Source organism: Leiobunum rupestre, chromosome 2 (assembly GCF_980474605.1).
Source record: "Leiobunum rupestre chromosome 2, qqLeiRupe1.1.hap1, whole genome shotgun sequence".
NCBI classification, from domain to species: domain Eukaryota; kingdom Metazoa; phylum Arthropoda; class Arachnida; order Opiliones; family Sclerosomatidae; genus Leiobunum; species Leiobunum rupestre.
The window spans coordinates 18,410,309-18,431,509 of NC_143385.1; the positions used below are offsets into that span (position 1 = coordinate 18,410,309).

Below are 21,201 nucleotides of genomic sequence, written 5' to 3' on the forward strand. Positions count from 1 at the left end.
AGTGATAGAATAGCCTCTAATAGAGTAATGGAAAGCTTGCGTTAACTAGCATTGTGGCGATAGCAGGAGTAGTGAGGTGCCGGCGGGGCATGTAAACACTGCATTGTATATTGTTAATAGCTAAATACCGTCATTGAAGATATTAAAAGTAAACCATATCCAGCATCGCAATAAGTGCGTTATTGCAGATAACTTTTAAACTTTGTGAGTCGGTAGCGACCTGTAAATATTAATCAGAAATTCCGAAATTAATAACTAATTTATATTTTAGTAGTTAGAATGATATTATGGGTTGAGAGTTAAAAAAATAAAAACTTTAAATTTATGAATCACCCTACCGTATACCTTTAAAATTGTGTAGTTTTTGACTATCGCCTTCTAGTGACCGACGCTTTATGTATACATCAAAACACACTAAAAACTACATAACCGTAATGAATGATTATTGATGGTTTCGTTCTCTGAACAAATATAATTTCGAGACGTGAAATAACCCAAGACCGGCCTCAAGCTCGAGCTTATTCACTTGGGCTCGTCTAGAGTAGCAGGGGATCTAAGTTGGCTGTTTGTAAGACGACGGTAAATTTTCAAGGCGCGAAATACGAAATAAAATAACAAGTTGATAAATTTTTAAGGCACGAAATACGAAATAACATACAAAGATGGTTAACTGTCAAGGCGCGAAATACGAAATAAAAATTAAATTTTTTTAATTCATTAATATGACGTATAACTTTAAATATAATGTGTTTAATTTTTTAGGACGTTTTTCACTTGGTAAGTGAAATTTACAATCGTAATGATTTAGTATTTACCGTGTCATACACGGTAATATAAAAATAAAGAAAAGTCAAAATAAAACTTGCAGATGTAATCTAGACGCTCAAAAACAAACATAAAATACAATACAGACGTTCAAAAGAACACTTGCAGATGTAGTCTAGACGCGTGTGAAAAAAGCTTTAAATGCAACTCAGACGTTCAATGTTCATTGGACGTTCTAGAAACCTCTATATTAAACTTTGAATATCTTTAAGATACTTGCATTTTTTGTAAATAACCCCTGAGCTACGTTAATGAAACATTAAATAACGTATAGCGAACACCAGTAGTACATCTGTCACCTGTGTATGTGTTCCACAGATGTTTTCCGGTGTTCTTTAGGCGCCCCAAAGATTTGCAGTGTGCTAACATTGCTAGTGTGTGTTAACGTTAGCGAAGCGATAGAAGAAAATAGCGGAATGTCCTTTACGACTTCAGAGCAACTCGTCGAATTAAAAGGATCTTGGCAAGTTAGAGATGTAAAATATTTTGATTGGTTGAGAGACCACTCTCCTTTCATATCCACAAATAAGGAACTGATAGCCTTGGGGTCCGGAGCTATTGCCGATTCTTCTATTAACTGTGTCCAAGCTTATGAAACATGGTGAATTTCAATGAGTACAATGCTCGAAAAGCTATTCTCAGAGGTTCGAATACGTAGAAATGATAAAGCTCGGTTCTTTGCGGCGATGAAAAATACTATTATTATAGAAGAATTAATAGTAGATCCGAAGCAACTTTTCAACAGAATAGCTTCCGCACTACAACGAGGGGCGAATTTAAAATTTTATTTGGCTTAGGAACTTTCACCAACTGTTCCATCGCTCTTTGATGAATTTTTCATTCGGAAAACTAATAAAGCATTTTTGGCGCATATTAAGAAAATCTCGACCATTCCATTTGCAACAAATCCGAGGTTAATTACGATGAAGTATTATTAGTTGAGGGCTTCATGCTCCACTGTATTATGTGGCAATGTCCCACTTTTACGGCGAAGTTTTAGCCGTCTATTTCGAAATCTTTCAAAAAATTATCGATTTAGAGCAGACGTGGTCTTCGACGGATATTCCGATGGTCTGGCCACCAAAGGTGAAGAACAACGCCGAAGAAACCGTTAAACGATGGCCACTGCTGTTACGGTAGAAGAAAACAAACGCGCTTCAACTAACCAAGACAGTTTTAAGAAGCACTGAAAATAAGGCATCCTTAATCTCGTTATTAACGAAAAAACTCGAAACAGTCGGACTGACTGTCAATAAAGCCGAGTACGGGGCGGATACCCTTTTTGCTGAAACACTCATCGAGCTCTCGAATAACGAAAATGTAAACGTTGCCTTAATTAGAGAAGACACGGATCTCTTATTTCTTCTCATAGTGCTTGGAAAGCCAGCCAAAGGAAGTTCGCTATTTTTTGTGAAACCTGAAAGTTTTAACCGTAATAGCCATTTGAGATAAATTGTGTGATACAACCTCGGCAATCTACCGACGCGGGAAAAAAAACGTTTAATCTACTTATGGAGAAGAAAAGGTATTCGATTTCCCATATCTTCTCACAAAGACTTAAACAAAGCGGGTTTAAAAAATTTATTAACTCTTTATAGGGAAGATCCAAATGATATGCTCGATTCGTTAAGAAACAAATCGTATGTTAAAGCAACAACGCAGTCAACTCTAAGCTCGGACTTTGAACTAGGAACATTGCCACCAACAAGCTCAGCAGCCAAACAGCATATAAACAGAGTATACCGCAGCGAAGACGTGGCTTGGAAATTAAATGGATCAACTAGGGATGGAAAGTTGTAGAAAACACTCTTGGGACAACTATCTCAACATTTAAACCAGCAACGGAATAATTACTTAAAATGGTTTACTGTAAGTGTAAAGACACATGCGATGGTCACTGCGCCTGTCGTTAAACTTGAAAAATAGGTTCTTATATGTGTCGTAACTGCAAGGGAATGTCTCGTACCAATTAAAACATTGATATTCTTGAAGAAGACAATGATAATATTCCATGAATGTCATTTATAAATTGAAAAAATAATTTTTGGTAAAAGAACTAATTTGCTTGCTATTTTTAAGAATTTCTTTATTTTCATTGAAATGTTTAATCATTACCATGTGAAAAAGCGCCTTTAAATCTATTAAAATCCTAACTTTTGGAAAGATAGGCTCAATTTGTACCGGGTCAAACCTTCATTTGTCTGTACTAGGAATTCCCCAGCAAACACAAATAGGTCTAATGGATATCCAAGGGATATGGTTTTTGGGTATCCTTATGTCTATTAGATATCCCTATATCTAGGTTTGATATTCAGTAGATATCCATTAGATATCCAGATGTCATACCAATGGAAAACCAGTAGATATCAAGTAGATATCCAGATGTCATAGCAATGAAGATACAGTAGATATCAATTAGATATCCAGATGTCATTGCAATGGAGATCAAGTAGATATCAATAAGATATCCAGATGTCATACCAATGAAGATCCAGTATATATCAATTAGATATCCAGATAAAGTGGTCTATATAGCATAGTTATAACATGTGTCACAGTTTTAAAACAATACAAAAATATTCTAAAAGGCAATGCGGTTGATGAAGAATCGTTTGTCAGTTAATTGAAGCAATAGGCTCAAGACTAAAATTCATTATTCAGCATTCTACGCCCCTATTACAGTCATCACAACTGTAAGATTTGGTGGAATATTATCAAACGGGGAAAATGGGGTTACTTGTGTTTTAAGCCGTGCTAAATAACATATGGGAAGATACTTGAACATCCGATTCTGTACAACTATCGGGAGTATTGTAATTTTCCTTTTTTTAAGAATTACATATACAGGGCGTTTGAAAAGGCAATGCAAAAATTGTAATGAGTTTTAGGGGGTGAGTTGAGAAGTTTGCCATATTTTTCCCATTTTTCTACGATGAGTTAAAAGAGCGCCAGAGAGCTTCAAAGTGTGGCCTACTAGCACCTGGAAGTAGGCTGCAACAAGCGCCAAACCAAGCAGGGAAATGCGAACATTAAGGTTTGGGTTAATGTGATAGGTAAACAAGTTCGCTAAGGTGATAATATAATTTCACTAACCTCTTGGTCTATTTTTAATAACTGGCAGAATAAATGCCTTGCTTAATATAAATTTAGGTTATTACTGTTCAATATGAACCATTTCCTTTATATACTTTGCTGTTATGGGGAATAGCATTAACCAGCTAGGCCAATACCCGAGCCCCAAGTCAGCTAGCGACTTTTCATTTCTTTTTATAGGCGAAATGCTTCTAGCAAATGTGCACAAACCATCTCTCCTGCAAGCTCATGAATCTGTAGGCATACCGGGCCAACTATTTAAAACATTTAGTAATACGTTAGTATAAAAAGTGACTTATTGTAGAACAAGGGCGAATTAATCCTTTCGGCGCTTCTAGGCACCAAAATAATTGCCGCTTCTTGGCATTGTCAGCTAAGTAGGGGCCAGCCAAGTACTTCAGTCGTGGGGGTTTATCAGAGACGAAGAATTTTGGCTCCCCAAGAAAAATGTCGCCCTAGGCCATTGCATACTCTGTCTAATGGATAATACGCCCCACGTAAGAATCAATAATAAAAATAAATAATAGATGGTTTAACGGTAATAGTTAGTGTAGGGAGCTATTGGCTCGCGTGGCATGAAGGGCTTGCTACCACCCTCCTACGCATTGTAACCCGGCCACATGAATTAATGGCTTTAAAAGTCGCTTGATGACTTAGGCATAAGGTGATGCCTTGGGTTTAAGCCTAGCTGATTATTATTATTATTATTATTATTATTATTATTATTATTATTTGTACGCTAAGCCAACCGTTGCTTAAGGTTTTCACGTTCACGGAAAGCGGGATATCGTATTTTGGTGGCATATCTTTCCCAAGCTTTGATTTTTTTATTTCCTTTCTGTCCATGTAACCTGAATGCATATCTCGCAATTAAATAACCAAAACAAAAGAATTAACAACGGAATACAATATTAGCAGCTAACGAATAGGGACAAACCGAAAATGTTATAATATACCGAAACATGAAAATGACATAAACAATGCATTTTATACCGATACATAAAAATGAAATAAACAATGAAATAAAAAATGCAATTTATACCGAGACATGAAAATGAAATAAACAATGTAATGAAATATGAACTTAATAAACAAATCGAAAATGAAATAAAGAATGTAATCAAATATGAAATTAGTAACCAAACCGATAATGCAAACAATGTAATCCTACAAGAAATTTAAGTTGAAAAGATCCAAATGTTATATAATGCTGCCGCCCTCGCCATCTGGTGGTGCCAGTTCTAACTTGAAGTTTATGAACGTTTAAATGTGTTTTAAAAGTAATTTCCAAATCCTTTGAATCATCCGTTTAGTTAGCTGTTATTTTGAAAGATTAAAAAAAATTGTCTAAAACATAGATGGCAGCAGAAACCTTTTCTCTTTCGCTATGGCGTCGGAGTCGCAACCTCTTATAAATTCCGTTTTTCACACCTACGTGCTAAACGAAATTAAAATGGACTTCGTAAGAAAATCGAGGTATTCAGCGTAAGAGGCAACTTAAACAGTATTTGAAGTCCTTGCTGCTTGGATTCGAACTTCAAATTTGTGCTTTTGTTAGAATTCCTAACTTAATTTTTGTCTAATGTTAGAATCCCTACCTTAATTTTGGTTGATATTAAAATTTGATTACCATTGAGGGATCATGTTTCTTATCTTCGTTTAACATATTCAACATCCTTTGGGCTGAATTTTCATCTGCACATTTCCTATTAACTGTATTCATAAAATTGCGAAGTGATTTCGGAATTTCGTGTCGACCAGTCCATACATAGGAAACGATAACAAATAAAAGTAAATAAAACCAACATATTTGAGGGAAAAAAACTAAGTTTTTATCGTTGAAGTTAGAAACACGCGGTATACTTCGGCTGATAGGCCATAGAGGCGACTTAAGACTAACGAATTATAGAATTTTAAAACACAGAGTGCGAGCTAACGTTAGAACGCGACATTCATAGACATGCAGTTGTATCGTGGTCCGATAAGAAACGATATCTTCTTCCAGGGACATCATTTGGGTTTGGCAGGGGGCATCCCCCCCCCTGCATTTTTACGAGTCAAAAAGGTCATGAAAAAATTGCAAATAACTTCAATAAAAAGTTCATGTTTAATTTAATCTATACATTGTTTAGGCTGGAATGCTTTTATTATTTTCTTAAGTAGTTCTGCTATATCCATTAATTTTTAAACTATGCAGCTTCAGTGACTATACACACGACGATCTGACCATCATTTTGTTTAAATTTGAAACTGGGAAGATTTCTACGGATTTTGTTGGGTTTTTAAGAGGAAACTATAACCAAAACGGCAGTATTTTCAGTAGTATATACCGAGGAGCCGGTTGCAGGCTGTAGTCGGTGTAGTGTTGCACTACTGAGGCATTTTCCGAGTTTCTCAGAATTTAGGAAATAAAAGACGTAACATCTCGTAAGTTGTAATTATTTAATTTAACTTTTAAAATGATTTAGGCTTGTATTTCGTTGAATCGTCCCACGTAAAAACAAATAATATATATGACTACGGGAACTAGAGATAAAACGACTAAAACAAAATGAAGTAGAATTCGCGATAATTAAAATATTTAAGCTTCGGTGACTAAACCATGCAGCGACGGTCTGGCCATTGATTTTGTTTTGTTTTTTTTTAAACTGGGAAGTTTGCTACGGATAGTACCTAGGGCAGCAGACTGTAGTAGGTGTAGTGTAACGCTGTTGGGGAGTTTTCCAATTTTTTTAGAAAATATAAGACGTAACTTCTCGTAAGTTGTAATTATTTTTAACTTATAAAAAGAATTATGGCTTGTATTTCGTTGAATCGTCCCAACTGTAACCAAATAGTATATGACTTCGGAAACTTGAGATAAAACGACCCAGGTGGAATGCAGTAGAATTCGCGACAATTAAAATATTTAAGCAATTTCAATTTATAATCGTAATGGCAAAGACAGCAACACAAGCGTCAATGTTTACCTTCTTAAAGAGGAAAAGCACACAGAATTTGGAGTCAGATACAGAGTCTACAACTACAGCAAGTAAAAACCCGAAAATTAATTCTGAGCAATTAATTGATCATGCAGTGGCTTCCACAAGTGGAGTTAGTAAAGAAACAGTAGATATACTGGAATTACCTCAATCACAAACATTGACTGAAAACCAAGTGTCTTTTTTCGATCTATCACGTTTTAATCATGAAGGTCAAGTTCAACCAATACTACAAGAATATCCTCAAACGTCTAAGCGTAGGTTCAACTCTGGATATTTCAAACAATTTCCATGGATAGAATACTCCGTAAATGAGGATGCTCTCTTTGGTTTCAGTTGTCGACATTTTAGTCCCAATATTGTCCGTTCGGGCGAATTTTGTGGGGATATAACGTTTTTCGACAAGGGATTTAAAAAATGGAAAGACATGAAAGAATTGTTGAGACAGCATGAATCCAGTAGCAAGCACAGAGATAGCACAGCGCTGTGGGCGAATGCGAAAAATGTATTAGCTGGAAAGACTGAATCTGTAGCAAATCTCATAAATGTTCAGAGAAAGTCGGATGTTCTGGAAAACAGAAACCATCTCAAGTATTTAATTTTAGCGACTTAATATCTAGCTCGGCAAGGGTTGGCTTTCCGTGGTGAGGAGGAGTCACAAGAATCGTCAAACAAAGGGAATTTCGTTGAATTGCTCGAAAGGATGAGTGAGTTTTTATCTCAACTACGGGAAAGACTTCGAATGAGATACGGACATTACACATCAGTGGAATATCAGAACGATATTTTACACTGCTTGGCAAACATTCTTAGAAAGAACATTATTAGTTCTCTAGGATCCTACTGGGCATTGATGGTTGATGAGCCAAAAGATATTTCTCGCAGAGAACAAATGAGCTTCGTCATCAGATTCACGTCACAAAATGGTTTAGTTTGGGAAAAACCTCTAGGTACTTTTCATATGGAAAAAGTAGATGCTGAGGCATTAAAAACTGCTATCAACAATGCAGTTTTGGAAAACAAATTATCGTGGGATAAATGTGTGGCTCAATGCTACGATGGTGCTTCTGTCATGAGTGGTCACCTTAGAGGTGTTCAGGCACAGATTAAAGAAATTGCACTACATGTCATATACATTCACTGCCACGCCCATAGACTTAACCTAGTTTTAGTCAATACAATTAAAAATATTCCCGAGATCGTTGACATGTTTTCCATCATTCAATCAGTTTGTGTTTTTATCAGTTAGTGGCCCCCGACATGGACTTTTTGTGAAAGCACAAATTGAGATTAATCTAGAAGTCTTGGAGCTCGAAAGATTAGTTGAAACTCGATGGTCTTATTGGTGTCGATCCGTTCGCAAAATAAAGCTTCGTATTGAAACGATTGTTAATGTGTTGGAAGCCATTCCTAAGCAGAATGTTGACAGGTTAACAGCTGCAGAAGCTCAAGGTTTGCGAAAACGAATACATTCAATATCATTCCTTCGTTGTTTACTTTTCACTGAAAAGCTACTTGGGGCAATCTATTCATTATCGCAAGAATTACAAAACTCATCAATCAATTACCTATCTTCCATTCAACTCCTAGAATCAACCAAAAACGATCTGATGGCATTTCGAAACAATTACATTGGCAACTCGAGTATTATTCAGCACGTTAGGAAGCCTGTTTAGAGTGGCTTGAAAGACAGCTTGCGTTGTTTTCCACCAAGTAAGAAATTTAGTATTCTAGCTACCAGAATTCGTATTTAATATTTGACTAATTGTTCAGCTTTGTATTAAAAGCCTCTTATCAGTAATTGCCTTTCCCACTGATTGATTTTTAAATGCTCCGGCAATAAGATGGGACACACATTCCCGTAATTTTACCAGAGGAATTCCATACGAATTATTACAACAGAAAAGGGAGGCATTCTGTTTTAATGCAAGCAGTAGTGGATATTTGAGGAAGGCAAGTTGCTGACTAATTTGAAGATAAAGAATTTTCAAATTTTATTTTACAGATTTCTTGATATCCGAAAATTTGGAAACTCATTTATTTACAAAAAGTTAGTCCTTGGAAATCTCTTTCCCCAGGTAGGTTTTTTATATACATTAAATAAACAACGTGTATTTTCTTTTATATTTCGTAGAAAAATGTTATAATTGATTACACAGAGATTCCACTTTTAGTAAATAGTGAACTTGAATACCATAGTTTTTCAAGGGATTCTCTGAAAATGGAAATACGACTGATAAGGAACTTCATAATAACTATTTATAAATTGATTTTAATTGATTGTTAATAATATACTGCCATAATTTAGTTTGAGTGATGCGAAAAACGCATTAACAAGATTAAAGGGACGCTGGTGGTGTTAACTTAAAAAGAATGATTTGCAGCTTTCGTTCCTTTTAAATGTTATCGCAACATCCTGTAGCCTACACAATTTCCTGGAAACTGAAATTTAAATATATCAACGAAAATGGCTAGATCTAAATGCAGGAACGAATTGAACCACCCTGTGATTATCCGTAGCAGTTTTTCAGAGACACTGTTGTCAGAAAACATTAGAAATGCCTTGGTTAAAACAAAAAGTTCTATTTTAATTATTTGAGTAAAAAATCAATTTAAGTTTAAAATTAAAACTTTAAATTCAAAATAAAATTTTAAAAATGTTTTAAAACTTTCTTAATAATTTAAAAATTAGGAATGATTATTTTTTAAAAGACTGTGTTACATTATTCAGGTTAAGATTTATAAAAAAAAATCCCAAAACTCATTGGAAGTTTTGTTAAATTAATATTCCAGCCGGAATGCATAAGGGCCATTCCATGTGAAATCGTGAGGTTGGGAGGCACTGCCTCACCGATTTTTACATAAAATTTTTGTGTGAATGTAGGCTTGAAATAATGACAATTCCCAAAATGTAAGCCCTCTAGCTGTAAAATTGGGCGTTTTATGATTTATTGAAATTTACACATAACGAAAATTCATATATTTGAGCATAACTCGCATCGAAATCAAATTTGACAGGAAATCCGAATCTGGCAATGAAATTTAAATCGGACTATTATTGTAGAAGATGTTAAGGTATTGGCGGGGTTCATTTGACCCCCAAAAATCGAAAATGACGTCACCTTCTATTTTTTAATTTTTTTAGGTTAGTTCTCCTGACTCAAGTAACATATATTTAAAATATCAACAATGAGACACGTTTATTTTAAGTATAACACTTAGTTTATTTTACTTTGAGAAAAATATTTTTAATTTGTGATGTTGCATATAGAGGTCGTTTTTTCAATAAAGTGCAATTTAAATGTTTAAATTCTTCAGTCAGATGCCGAATATATCATTAATTTTTATTTTATCAACCTACTCAACTGTTATCTTTCAATAGGGAATTTACCATGTCCACAATAAAGCAATGAAACGTCAAAATTTCTTATTATTTATTGTGAAATTTCCTTACATTATTGTTCTTGGGTAAAATAAATTGTGCAAATTTGGTTCGTAGTGTGCAGACGTTATAGGCAATATTATAATCAATCAGCGTTGATTTGGACAAACTAGAGCCAACTTGAACGTACATATAATGATATTGGACGATACCAATCCGGTTTAGTCAAAATCGTAAAAATTTCTGATACTTGTGGTCAATTTATTTTAACATTGTTTATTCCTGTCTAATTAAGTTTCAAATTTCAAATAAATCATTTGATAAACGAACACAGACTTTCCTATTTGATTTGAAATGAAAAGTATTGATATTTTAATTTAACGAGAAAATGAAACTTCACATTTCATATAATATTGTTTTGGGATTATTCCAAATATCATTAAAATAAAGAAGTCGTCATTGTTGAAAATACTAGGGATAAACGGCTTTGCTTTTAAGTATTAAACTAAATCATCATCTCCTGGTACATGTTGTTACTGACGCGTTCTTACAACATTATCGTCAGAGCCGTCTAGAATATTTCCCGGGGAATGGGCATTTGGTAATCTTATGATATTTCAGTTATTTGCCATTCTTGTTGGATATTTAACATTAAAGCATTTTTCTTCACGATTTATTTAAATAAAAAGCAAGCTCATTCTACAAAACAATAAAAATATTGTTCCAATCTTGTTAGTTTTTAAACAAGATACCATCTAAATATTTGAATTAAAACGACTTCTTGTGACCAATTAAATTCCGTATAAGTATTTATTATGTCTAAATTGCACATGTTAACATCTCTGAATTGTTTTCAATCAGTGCCGTTTATTAAAGTTAAGTACAAGAGCAAATTAGGATGGGTAATTGTGTATTGTTACAATTTGTGAAAAGGTCAGTAAATATCGAAACCAATTTGTGTATAGGCTCTTTTACTTTCGTAGATTAAAAATACTACATACTCTATATTAATGTGCTTTTCCATTTTAGCTGTATGCGAATTTAAAGCTGACAAATATCAGTGACAACTGATTACATGCCATTCAGCATACGGTGTCAAAGAACTTTGAATTATTAAAACGAAGAAGGAGAACAGTAGACCAATAATCAGAATGACCGAAGCGAACAAAATATTTTCCATGTTGAGGACCTTGATCGAATGATCTTCGTCTTTTTCAAAAGTGCGCGTGCAGATTGGTTGTTCCTCCATTTGCTTTAGATAGTCTTTTTCGGGTAAACCAGCTTCAACGTACCGCTCAATGCTAAAACGAGATTAATAATTTTATAAAATAAAATGAAATGGTTTAATTAATTAGTACGACATTAACAATGAGGTTTTAAAGTTTTACTTTTAAAAATATTGAATATGAACTATTAAAGTCAGCGTTATTTTAACAAAAGTTACAAAATCCCTCGGGACGAACACGACAGTGATACAGAAAAAAAAACATCGATATTAAAAAAATAGGATATGGTTATACTAGTTATTCAAAAAGTTTTAAAATATCATTGTATTTATAAGAAAAAGCATCATTTTTTTAGGAGTATTCATTACATTACTCTTGAAACCTTGACTTTGTATCTAACATTTTCGAAAAAATAAAATGATAATTTGCCGCGTGTATTTGGTTGGTAATTGGAATTTAATAGATTGAATATTTCATACATTTTGGACTGGCAAAAAGTGTTTTTTTTTTACCAAAATAAAATTAATTTTTTTTTAGAATAATGTTTTATTATTTCCAAGCTTAAATAGTTAAGAGGTCGTTATCGTAAGGCATGCAGTCTTAAACGTTAGTGTTTGTCAGCTAAATGAATTTATTCTGATCGGTTTTTTTTAGAATTTTGAAAGTGAGCTTTGATCTTACTAATCTCAGGTAAAGTAGCTTGATACATTCTTCTTCCTCGGCTAATTGCCCTTGCCACGAATACTCGGAAACATAGGTTTGAATTAAGAATGATGCCTTAGGGTCATTCCACGTCAAATCGACAACTCATGCAACCATGGGTCGGCCGATACAAATGAAATTTTTACCACGTAAAATAAGGACAAATTGATGGGCAAATACTAAGTTTTAGCGAAAAATGTTAAGCGGTTGCAAAACTAGAGCAATATGAACAGAAGTCACTTTTTCGAAGTGACGTAAAGCTCATTTTGGTTGAAAACTAAAACCAAAACGCACTTGTAGGGAGAGCTTAAATTAACTGGCGATTAAAGCGGACTGAAACACTCCAGTCGCTGATTTCTTGACCCGGCACGATGGGTTACGTGAGAATTAAAATGAATTGAAACCAAACTTCTTTAAAAACAAGACAACTACTTTATTTTAACTGATTTTACTAACTCGTAACTTCTTTTACTAAACGCCCTAAAACAAGGGCGCTTAACTTCGAGACGGCCGCAGTCGCTCCTTTCTGGACTGAAACTCTTCTGCTTCTCTAACGGTTTTCTTTCGAAACTAAACCCTTTTCTTTCTTAAGACTGGCCCTAACGGCCAGTAATCCCTATTTTGGGGTTTTTCCATCACGTGATCATCCCGCTGATGGTCGACACATTGCCCACATTCCCTTTCATTTCTCAACATAAGGAAACAACTCCCTCTAGCTACTTGGGGAATTTCCACACTACACTTTTTTCGCTGCCCTTCATAGGGGGGCGATTAGCTATTTCCTTGTCAAAAGGTATTGGCCCAAATGGCACCTACAAAAAACGTGGGGAAATACCGATAACTAAATGTCAAAAATACATACAATACGCTACCGAAATTACAAATATTACAAAATTAAATTCAACATAACAATACACTAATTTACCTATATACATTAAAATTATAAGTTTCAATTTAATTAATTAATTAAAATTAAAAACCATTCTATACAATCGAGATTTAACAACCCCCATAGGAATCGTTCAATAAATTATAATATACAAATACGTTTTAAGCAAAATATTCGGTTTAAGTGTAATACCTACTGTAGATTTCAAAACACACCATAGAAATTTTCAAGCTTTATCCGTTTGTTTAATAATAATTGTTTTCTTAGAATTTTTCTAAGATGGGGGGTCACCTTCGACGGCGTATAAAGGCCCAAGTCCCAACTTCGATTTTCAAATACAAGTTATTTTTAAATAGCCCTTTGGTTTTTAAGGTTTGAAAAAAACAATATTCGAATTTTGTTTATTTTCGCAAATTTATCAATAAAATATTTTTTTGTTTTAGAAAGTACTAGTACAAAAATTCTACAAAAATTATTTTTTAAAAGGTAATTTAAAATCTCTTTGTACATTGTCTAAGCATATTTTAGACATTCTTAATTTGGAACGCGATTTGTGAGAAACGTCTTGAAAAGGCGCTGGAAGTATGACTAGAATATTATCTAAAGGAACAAAGCAAATATGACAGTGTAACAGCCTTCTTGTCTGATCTCACTTGTTAAGAATTTAGAAATAAAATTACTCCTTAAATCGTGGCGACTTTTTCAAGAACAATTGTAATTTGATGTTCATAGCTAAAGTGAAATTCTTTGAATTTAATGTAGAGTAATAGTAGTTTATTCGTGTTTGAAACTTGAAAAATTCGGGATTAGCGATGGAATTAGATTCACATTTTCCGAATCAGCACTCGGTCGGTGAACTAAAGAACGAAGAGTGTTATAAAACTTCATTGTGTAAGGCAAAGGGAATGAAGAAAATTGACGAATTGGAAGATGAAATAAAAAGTCTGATAACAGCTCATTTAGACGATATTGTAGTTGAGAGTTTGCAAAATATTTTTGACCACCATTACGCAATTTTAATTACGATATATGAATTTTATCAAAAATAATTTTTATCGAATTTTGGTATTAGTACTTTCTAAAACAAAAAATATTGTTTACAATTTTATTGATAAATTTGCGAAAATAAACAAAATTCGAATATTGTTTTTTTTAAACCTTAAAAACCAAATACTCTAGGAGTATAGTATATCAAATTGAAGCTCACGTAAGGGGCTATTTAAAAATAACTTGTATTTGAAAATCGAAGTTGGGACTTGGGCCTTTATACGCCGTCGAAGGTGACCCCCCATCTTAGAAAAATTATTAAACAATTATTATTAAAGAAACGGATTGAAAATTTCTATGGTGTTTTTTGAAATCTACAGTACGTATTACACTAAAACCGAATATTTTGCTTAAAACGTATTTGTATATTATAATTTATTAAACGATTCCTTTGGGGTACCAAAATGAGCTTTACGTCACTTCGAAAAAGTGACTTCTGTTCATATTGCTCTAGTTTTGCAACCGCTTAACATTTTTCGCTAAACCTTAGTATTTGTCCATCAATTTGTACTTATTTTACGTGGTAAAAATTTCATTTGGATCGGCCGACCCATGGTTGCATGAGTTGTCGATTTGACGTGGAGTGTCAGTGTGAGCTATTGATTCGATGTTCTTTTTTAAGTTAATATGGTTTGAAAAACATTGTAAGCCCTTTTACAATTGCGAATACATTCTTTTCTTTTTAATTGGCTTTATTTTATGTTTGGCAGAAATTAATTCGATTTTATTCTACTAAAAGTAATAAGATAAAACTATTTCAAACCCTAGGATAATTGGTACTCTTCTCCAGGAAAGGCAGGTTTTGAAAACACGTTGAGAAATCTTTAAATTGTTAATATAATTTTAATTTCTAACTTTTAAACAGCTTTTATCAGATTTAAATGGTATTTATAAATTTGAAACCGTTTTCATCATTTCTTTGCTGTATAAAACGGTTTTAAATTTAATATAGTTTTTATTTAAATTTATTCAAAAATAAAGTTTTATAAATGTGAATGCTTTTGAAAAATAATTTTTAAGAATATTGTGTGAATTGTTCTCAAAACTGATTTGATAAATAAAATTTTCCTTTTTTTCAATTTCGAGATGGAAATAAGCATAATTCCTTAAATCTTTAGCGGGACTATTTAAGCAATCCATTTGCTTTAGCTGCAGTTCTCTCACTAATTGAACTATGTTTTTTGGATTGCTTTGAGTTTGAAACAACAATTTATAAATAAGACCATTTATTCCAATTTATACCCCCATAAATTTGTTGGTCTTTTTTAATGTTAGATTTCATTCCCGATTCCAGACAGCTAGATACAAGTATTGTAGAATTAACGTAAAATGTGTTCCTATTGGAATTAGGTGATTCTAAGCTTTACTTACATGCTGAAAAATGCGTTTTTGAACTCCTCGTCGATTCCTCTGCGCACCATAAAGTGGTACAATTCTCCAATTACTTCTTCCTTCGAAAAGTGTATTTCATTGTTTTTTTCGTGGCAACGATCGAAATACAGAACTTCGAGCTTTGATAATTTTTCTGGCTTAATAATTACAGCAGATCCTTTCTCTATTGCTTGTTCAATTTTTCCCCACGGCATTTCCTCCACCGTGTGCAATCCGTTGCTTTGGACTATTTGTGCGTAGACTTTTCGCGGTGTTTTCAATTTACTATTCTAAACAGTGAATAATATGAACAATGACACAAGGGTATAAGAAACATAATCAACCCCAGGTAAAAGAACGTAGCGTGTTACTTTTTCCTTCGACCACCTCTGTGTTGAAAGTAGTAGAGGAATTAGCTAATAAATAATTAAGTAAGATGCTTAAATACGAATTTCTAATAATTCTAAAAAAAGGTTTTATGACGTTAAATTTTACCTTAAAAAAGCATTGAGCGCTCAAGTACGAAAAATATTGCTTATTGTTATAAAATTGATATAGTTAATTAATAGTTAATTATATTTTATTAATGTTTTTAATTTTAATTTGATTGACGACAGACGAATTAGGAAAGGAAATAAGGAACCGTGTAAGAACTGTGATGATGAACTGTTACTACTACAACGTATAAACATAGTATTGAAAAAACAATAACCAAACCTCAAGTGGATTATATAGCACAGAGAATAATTATTGATAGCTGTTTTCCTATCATACAAACGCAACCTTCTTACGAGATTTTGAAAATGTTTTCTTAACGAGAAAGATTAATGGGCTTCAAAAACTGGGTTCTTAAAAAATGCATATACCGACACGCAGCTCTACTTTAGGTATTACAGGAATTGTGATTTCAAAGCATATTTTTGTACACCACTCCCTTCAGTAGATTACAGGGTCCCTCCAACCGATGTGGTACGTTTATCTTGTAGCCTATATAATATCAAAATAAGGAAGACATTTTAAATAACCATACACTTAAACTAAATAAAAGCACTACATAACCTCGGTACGCAAAATGAGATGAACCGTGCCCAACAATGCGTCAAAACTAAAAACGCAAATATTTGCGATATTAAGGTGTAATTAGTTGTTTAAGATAGGCTATTTTTTATAATAAATAATCTCGGATCTTTTAAAACTCAAACAAGCCGTTATAAAGAAATATTGAAGCTTCTTTAAGCTTCGTCGGGCAGAGATATTCTACGTGATTCACCAAATAAAAATCAGAGGGGTGAACTTTGCCTATTTGTTTAATTAAGAATTAAGATAGTCTCACCTCGAAATAATAATGCGCAATTGCATCTTTGTATGTTAATACCCATAAATCTGGTTTAAGCAACAAGTCCTCCAAAGTGTCGTAATATTGCAGTGACTCGGGTAAAGTAATAAATGACAGAATTGCGCTGAGGAAACCAGATGAAATCACAAAAAAAGAAAGTATCCAAATGGCCCAATAAGCAAAACGGCGGTACCACGCTACGGCATTTAGATCACAGCCTAAAAATTAAGAAAATACAGTGGTCCATGGAATGTTTTAAGGTGGTGAAATAGGCTTTTAGATTTTTATTAAAACTGTCTCGTGGTGCTTGCTTTCTCCAAAGACTGATCATGGAAACTTGAGTAAACCTCACATTAATAGTAGAACAAATGACTATAACGCGTAGGTTTAAATATATAAAATACATTTTTTAGTTCACGGAACCAAAATAAAATATTAATTTTAAACGCTTTTGTAAAATAACATATAATGAAGAAGAAGTGGAATTTTGGTTTTAGAATAACGAGTAGGATATTTTGCATGTTCACCCGCCAAATCTAAACAATTTTCCTCGAGAGTGTTTATCAAATTGCTAAGTTTTTTCTAACTCGAGTCTAAAACTGCGCTCACAATAAAAGCTGTGCGATAGTGTTGACTTGTGTGAAAAGGCCTTTGTCATGATTAGCATAGTTATTTAAAAAAATTTGATTGCTTAGGCCGTCTGTGTTGCATGCTTGCAGATTGCCTTAAGCTGGAAAATCATTCTTTAAACTTGCAGATCATATTATACATATTACGAAAGAACTATAAATTCGACTAGTTTGGCGGCAAAACGAAGATTAGACTACCACACTTGTTTCATTTTATTGATATTATTAGAGTTAACTAACATCACGTCTAGATAAATTGCAAAATATGTCCTAAACCATTTTATAATTCCTCGGTTTTCATTTCTTTTGATATTTTATGGCAGAGAAAGGTAATCCCTAATTTTGACATGTAAACATTAATGTTTGAATCTAAAGTATATTTAACTATTACCAAATTATAATTTAACCTTTGTCATATTATATATAATCAATTTATTCTACGTTTAATTTTATCTTTTTAATAGTATGAAGTTGGATATATAATTCGGGAGAAAAGTCTAATATACGCCATAACAAATATGAAAGAGGTTTCACTCCGCCGCACGGTCCATTTTACTATCGACTTTTTACTTTTTTTAAATATGAAATTAAGGATATTGCAATTTAGGTGATTGACGTACCTTGGTGCAAAATTATCCCTAAAACGTTGGTGAAGATCTCGGAAAAATTTATATTCGAACTCTCAAAAGTGTGTTTTGCGAGGTATTCATAAAGAGACACGAACACTAATGAAAGCAAAAGAAGTGTCCAAATCTGTAAAATAAATTGGTTACTGACAAACGATTAATCTAATACAATTTTATTTGTTCCAGCGTTTAGATCTATCTTTAGTCAATGTTATGGTCAGCTCTCTGACCACTAATCAATAGTGTTTCTTTTCGTTACTTTCGTTTCACAGAAAGAGGAGATGACTTCCGATCATATTCGTTGGTGAATTGTCTTATATGACGGTTTTAATTACAGCTTAAACAGTCCCTACATGTCACCCACCTACGTATACATTTAAGTTCGGGACCCTGATTCGTAACGGGTCCTGATTCATATTGATCTTATATTTAGGGTGAAAAACGTACAATTATTTGGTGTAATGTAAAATCACGACCGATAGGTCATCACGAAAGGGTTTGCTTGCACGCCGAGATAAAGCCATCTTCACACATGAGACACTAACCGGTCAGCGCGACGCGAAATTAGAAAAAAATACCAATTTCCCACACGTTTCGTTCAGTTATGCGCGAACCTGGTTTTTGATACGACGTAGGCGTGAGCCCTCAAAAATCGCCTGCGAGTTTTATATTTGCATCAGGCTTAACGAGATAACGTTCAATTTATAGACCGAGAGCACTAGTCTCAAAATAAACTGTTATAGTTTTGTTTCTTATGTGGGGTTAGTATAAACTAAGGATTAATTTATTCAAATTTTGGCATTTAAAGCTTGAAGTTGTGGTTATTATTCATCGCAGTCTGAAAATATGGGCAACACAAATTAACAATCTCATTATTAAGCTTTTCCTGCTTAAGTAACTTGTGTTAAGAAGCATCTTATTCAGTAGGACGAGATTGAATACAATGTCTTTAAAGGAGCGAAAACTTAAATTGGGAAGATCAGTAATTTTTCTCACACTTTAACGCCTTTATGTGACTCTTATGACAGATGATTTAAAAATAACTGGATTTTAGTAATAATATATGTCATTTGTTTCTTATGTAACACTCGGGCACGTTGTTTAGTCTATAGCTAACAGATAATTTAGTGCATCGATCTTACGTGTTAATTTCATTACTCAAACGCATAAGCTTTGTTTTGTCAAGAGGGAATAAACAGTAAGAAATAAATAACGTTTTTGGTGTTACGGAACATCTATATCATAATCAAGCTAAGCTGGTATAATTTGAAATTAACTGTACCTTTAGTTCGATATGGCCAATTTAGCTTGTTATATGTAAAGAACCTTAACTTATCGTTAATGAGTTCTAAACTAACTGCAAAATTCGTGCAGGTCCACCTTTTAGGGTTAGCTGGGGACATTTTTGTTGAAAATACCAAATATAAAAACATCATTTATTTACTGTCAAAACTATAATATCGAAATCATTTTTTGAAAAAAGTAAAATCTTGAACTTTTTAATATAGGGAGTTATTAATGTTATACCGAAGAAACCCACCGTAAAATTAGTTATCAGAACCATTTGATGAGGGGTAAAATAACATTGGGCCAAAAATCGGATGCGACACTTTGGTGGAATCGGTCAGACGCCATAAATTTTGTACACATACGTAAACATCAAATAAACAAACAACATCTAAAGAACGGGGACGTTTAAATCTAGGCTCTCGGGACAATATCCTCCAGGATTCTGTGAAACTTCCTGTTGAGTATTCCACGTATTCGAAAGCGTGCTGATCCTGTGTTAACGGAACCAGTGCCGCGTGTGAAAGCTGAACGAAAATAGTTAAAAAAAACTATTTTGTACTCTTCATATTTGTACGCTGAAGTTTGTAACTCGTATATTTTTTAAATATTTTATATTGTAAACGTTCATGGCTATATGAAATAAATGATTTAGGTAATAATAGTTTTTAACGTTTATTAAACATTATCACGGTGATTAATTTATTACCGTATTTAGTATTTAAAAGTTTATCGTTAAAATATTTGATTAAACAGCTGCTTTAAATCGAAGACAATTAAAAAATTCAACCGACGGAGGTGTCTTTTAATTTCACTTACATTTCTTACTAAAAAGCCGAGCATTCCCGATGCACTGTTTGGACCCGTAACTTTGCCATTGTCGAACCATTTTTCAGTCGTAGAAACGTCATTCCTGAGAAGACTGCAAATAATTAAAGGTTTTTAAATAAAAAGATGCTGCTTGAATTTTCTATAACTCTAAAGCCTCATTTTGATGCTCGCTGGTAGCGGGTAAAAATCGTCAAAATCCGTTTCAGCTATACACTTTTTCACTTTCCGCGTCGATCTGTTTCCAACAGATATTTTAGCTTTATTTTCACGCTTGCGAGTGGCGGAAGCGAATTTTGACGATTTTTATCCGCTACCAGCGAGCATGAAAATGGGGCTTAAGAGAAGTGATTTTAAATTTTTGAAATTACTTACGTTATATTTAATTTCGTCACGATTAACTGGTATATACTTAATACGATGCCACTAACCATAAAATCACCATTTACATCGGTCCAGTATTGGAACCACATTGGTATCTACAATAAAGATATTTAATTTCTTTAAATTAAAGCTTAAAGCCAACTATATTCACAATTTGTTTGCGTACTAGCATTCGGGTGAAAAAAACACGGAGATGATCTAGATATCAGAGATACTGGCAATTTAGAGATATGAAACTCCGCCTGAAAAGCGACCCCCGGAATTTAAAAAAAATCCCAAACAGCAGATTTCGGACGCGTTTCATCTCAGGAATTATTATCTTGGGTGTTTGTAGCAATAAAGAAATATGCCTGGAAGTAATAGTTCTGCAAAATTATGTAATAGTTCTAAAGAAAAGCCAAGGATCTCCTTATTTAAGTTTCCAAAAGAGAAAGAACGGTGGGAAAAAATTATTAATAGCTTTTGTTAGGCCTATCGTTAATATGTGGTTTTTCAATAAACTTACCTCTGGGAAATGGCTGATAAATATCGGAAGAACCGATATTTATTCGAAAGATGCTATACATTTACGTCATAATAAAATATGCGCCCTACA

General features: G+C 33.4%; 1 protein-coding gene across 1 annotated transcript in view; it reads right to left on the reverse strand.

Moving 5' to 3' along the window:
* The window catches only part of LOC149956278 (uncharacterized), a 90,224-nt gene extending 69,528 nt beyond the window's left edge, over positions 1-20,696 (reverse strand). The window contains exon 1 of the mRNA XM_090164689.1: positions 20,598-20,696. Within this exon, the coding sequence (XP_090020815.1) occupies positions 20,598-20,695 (98 nt within the window). The 5' untranslated portion in view covers position 20,696. The remainder of the gene's footprint in view (positions 1-20,597) is intronic.
* Between the last annotated feature and the right edge of the window lie 505 nt (positions 20,697-21,201).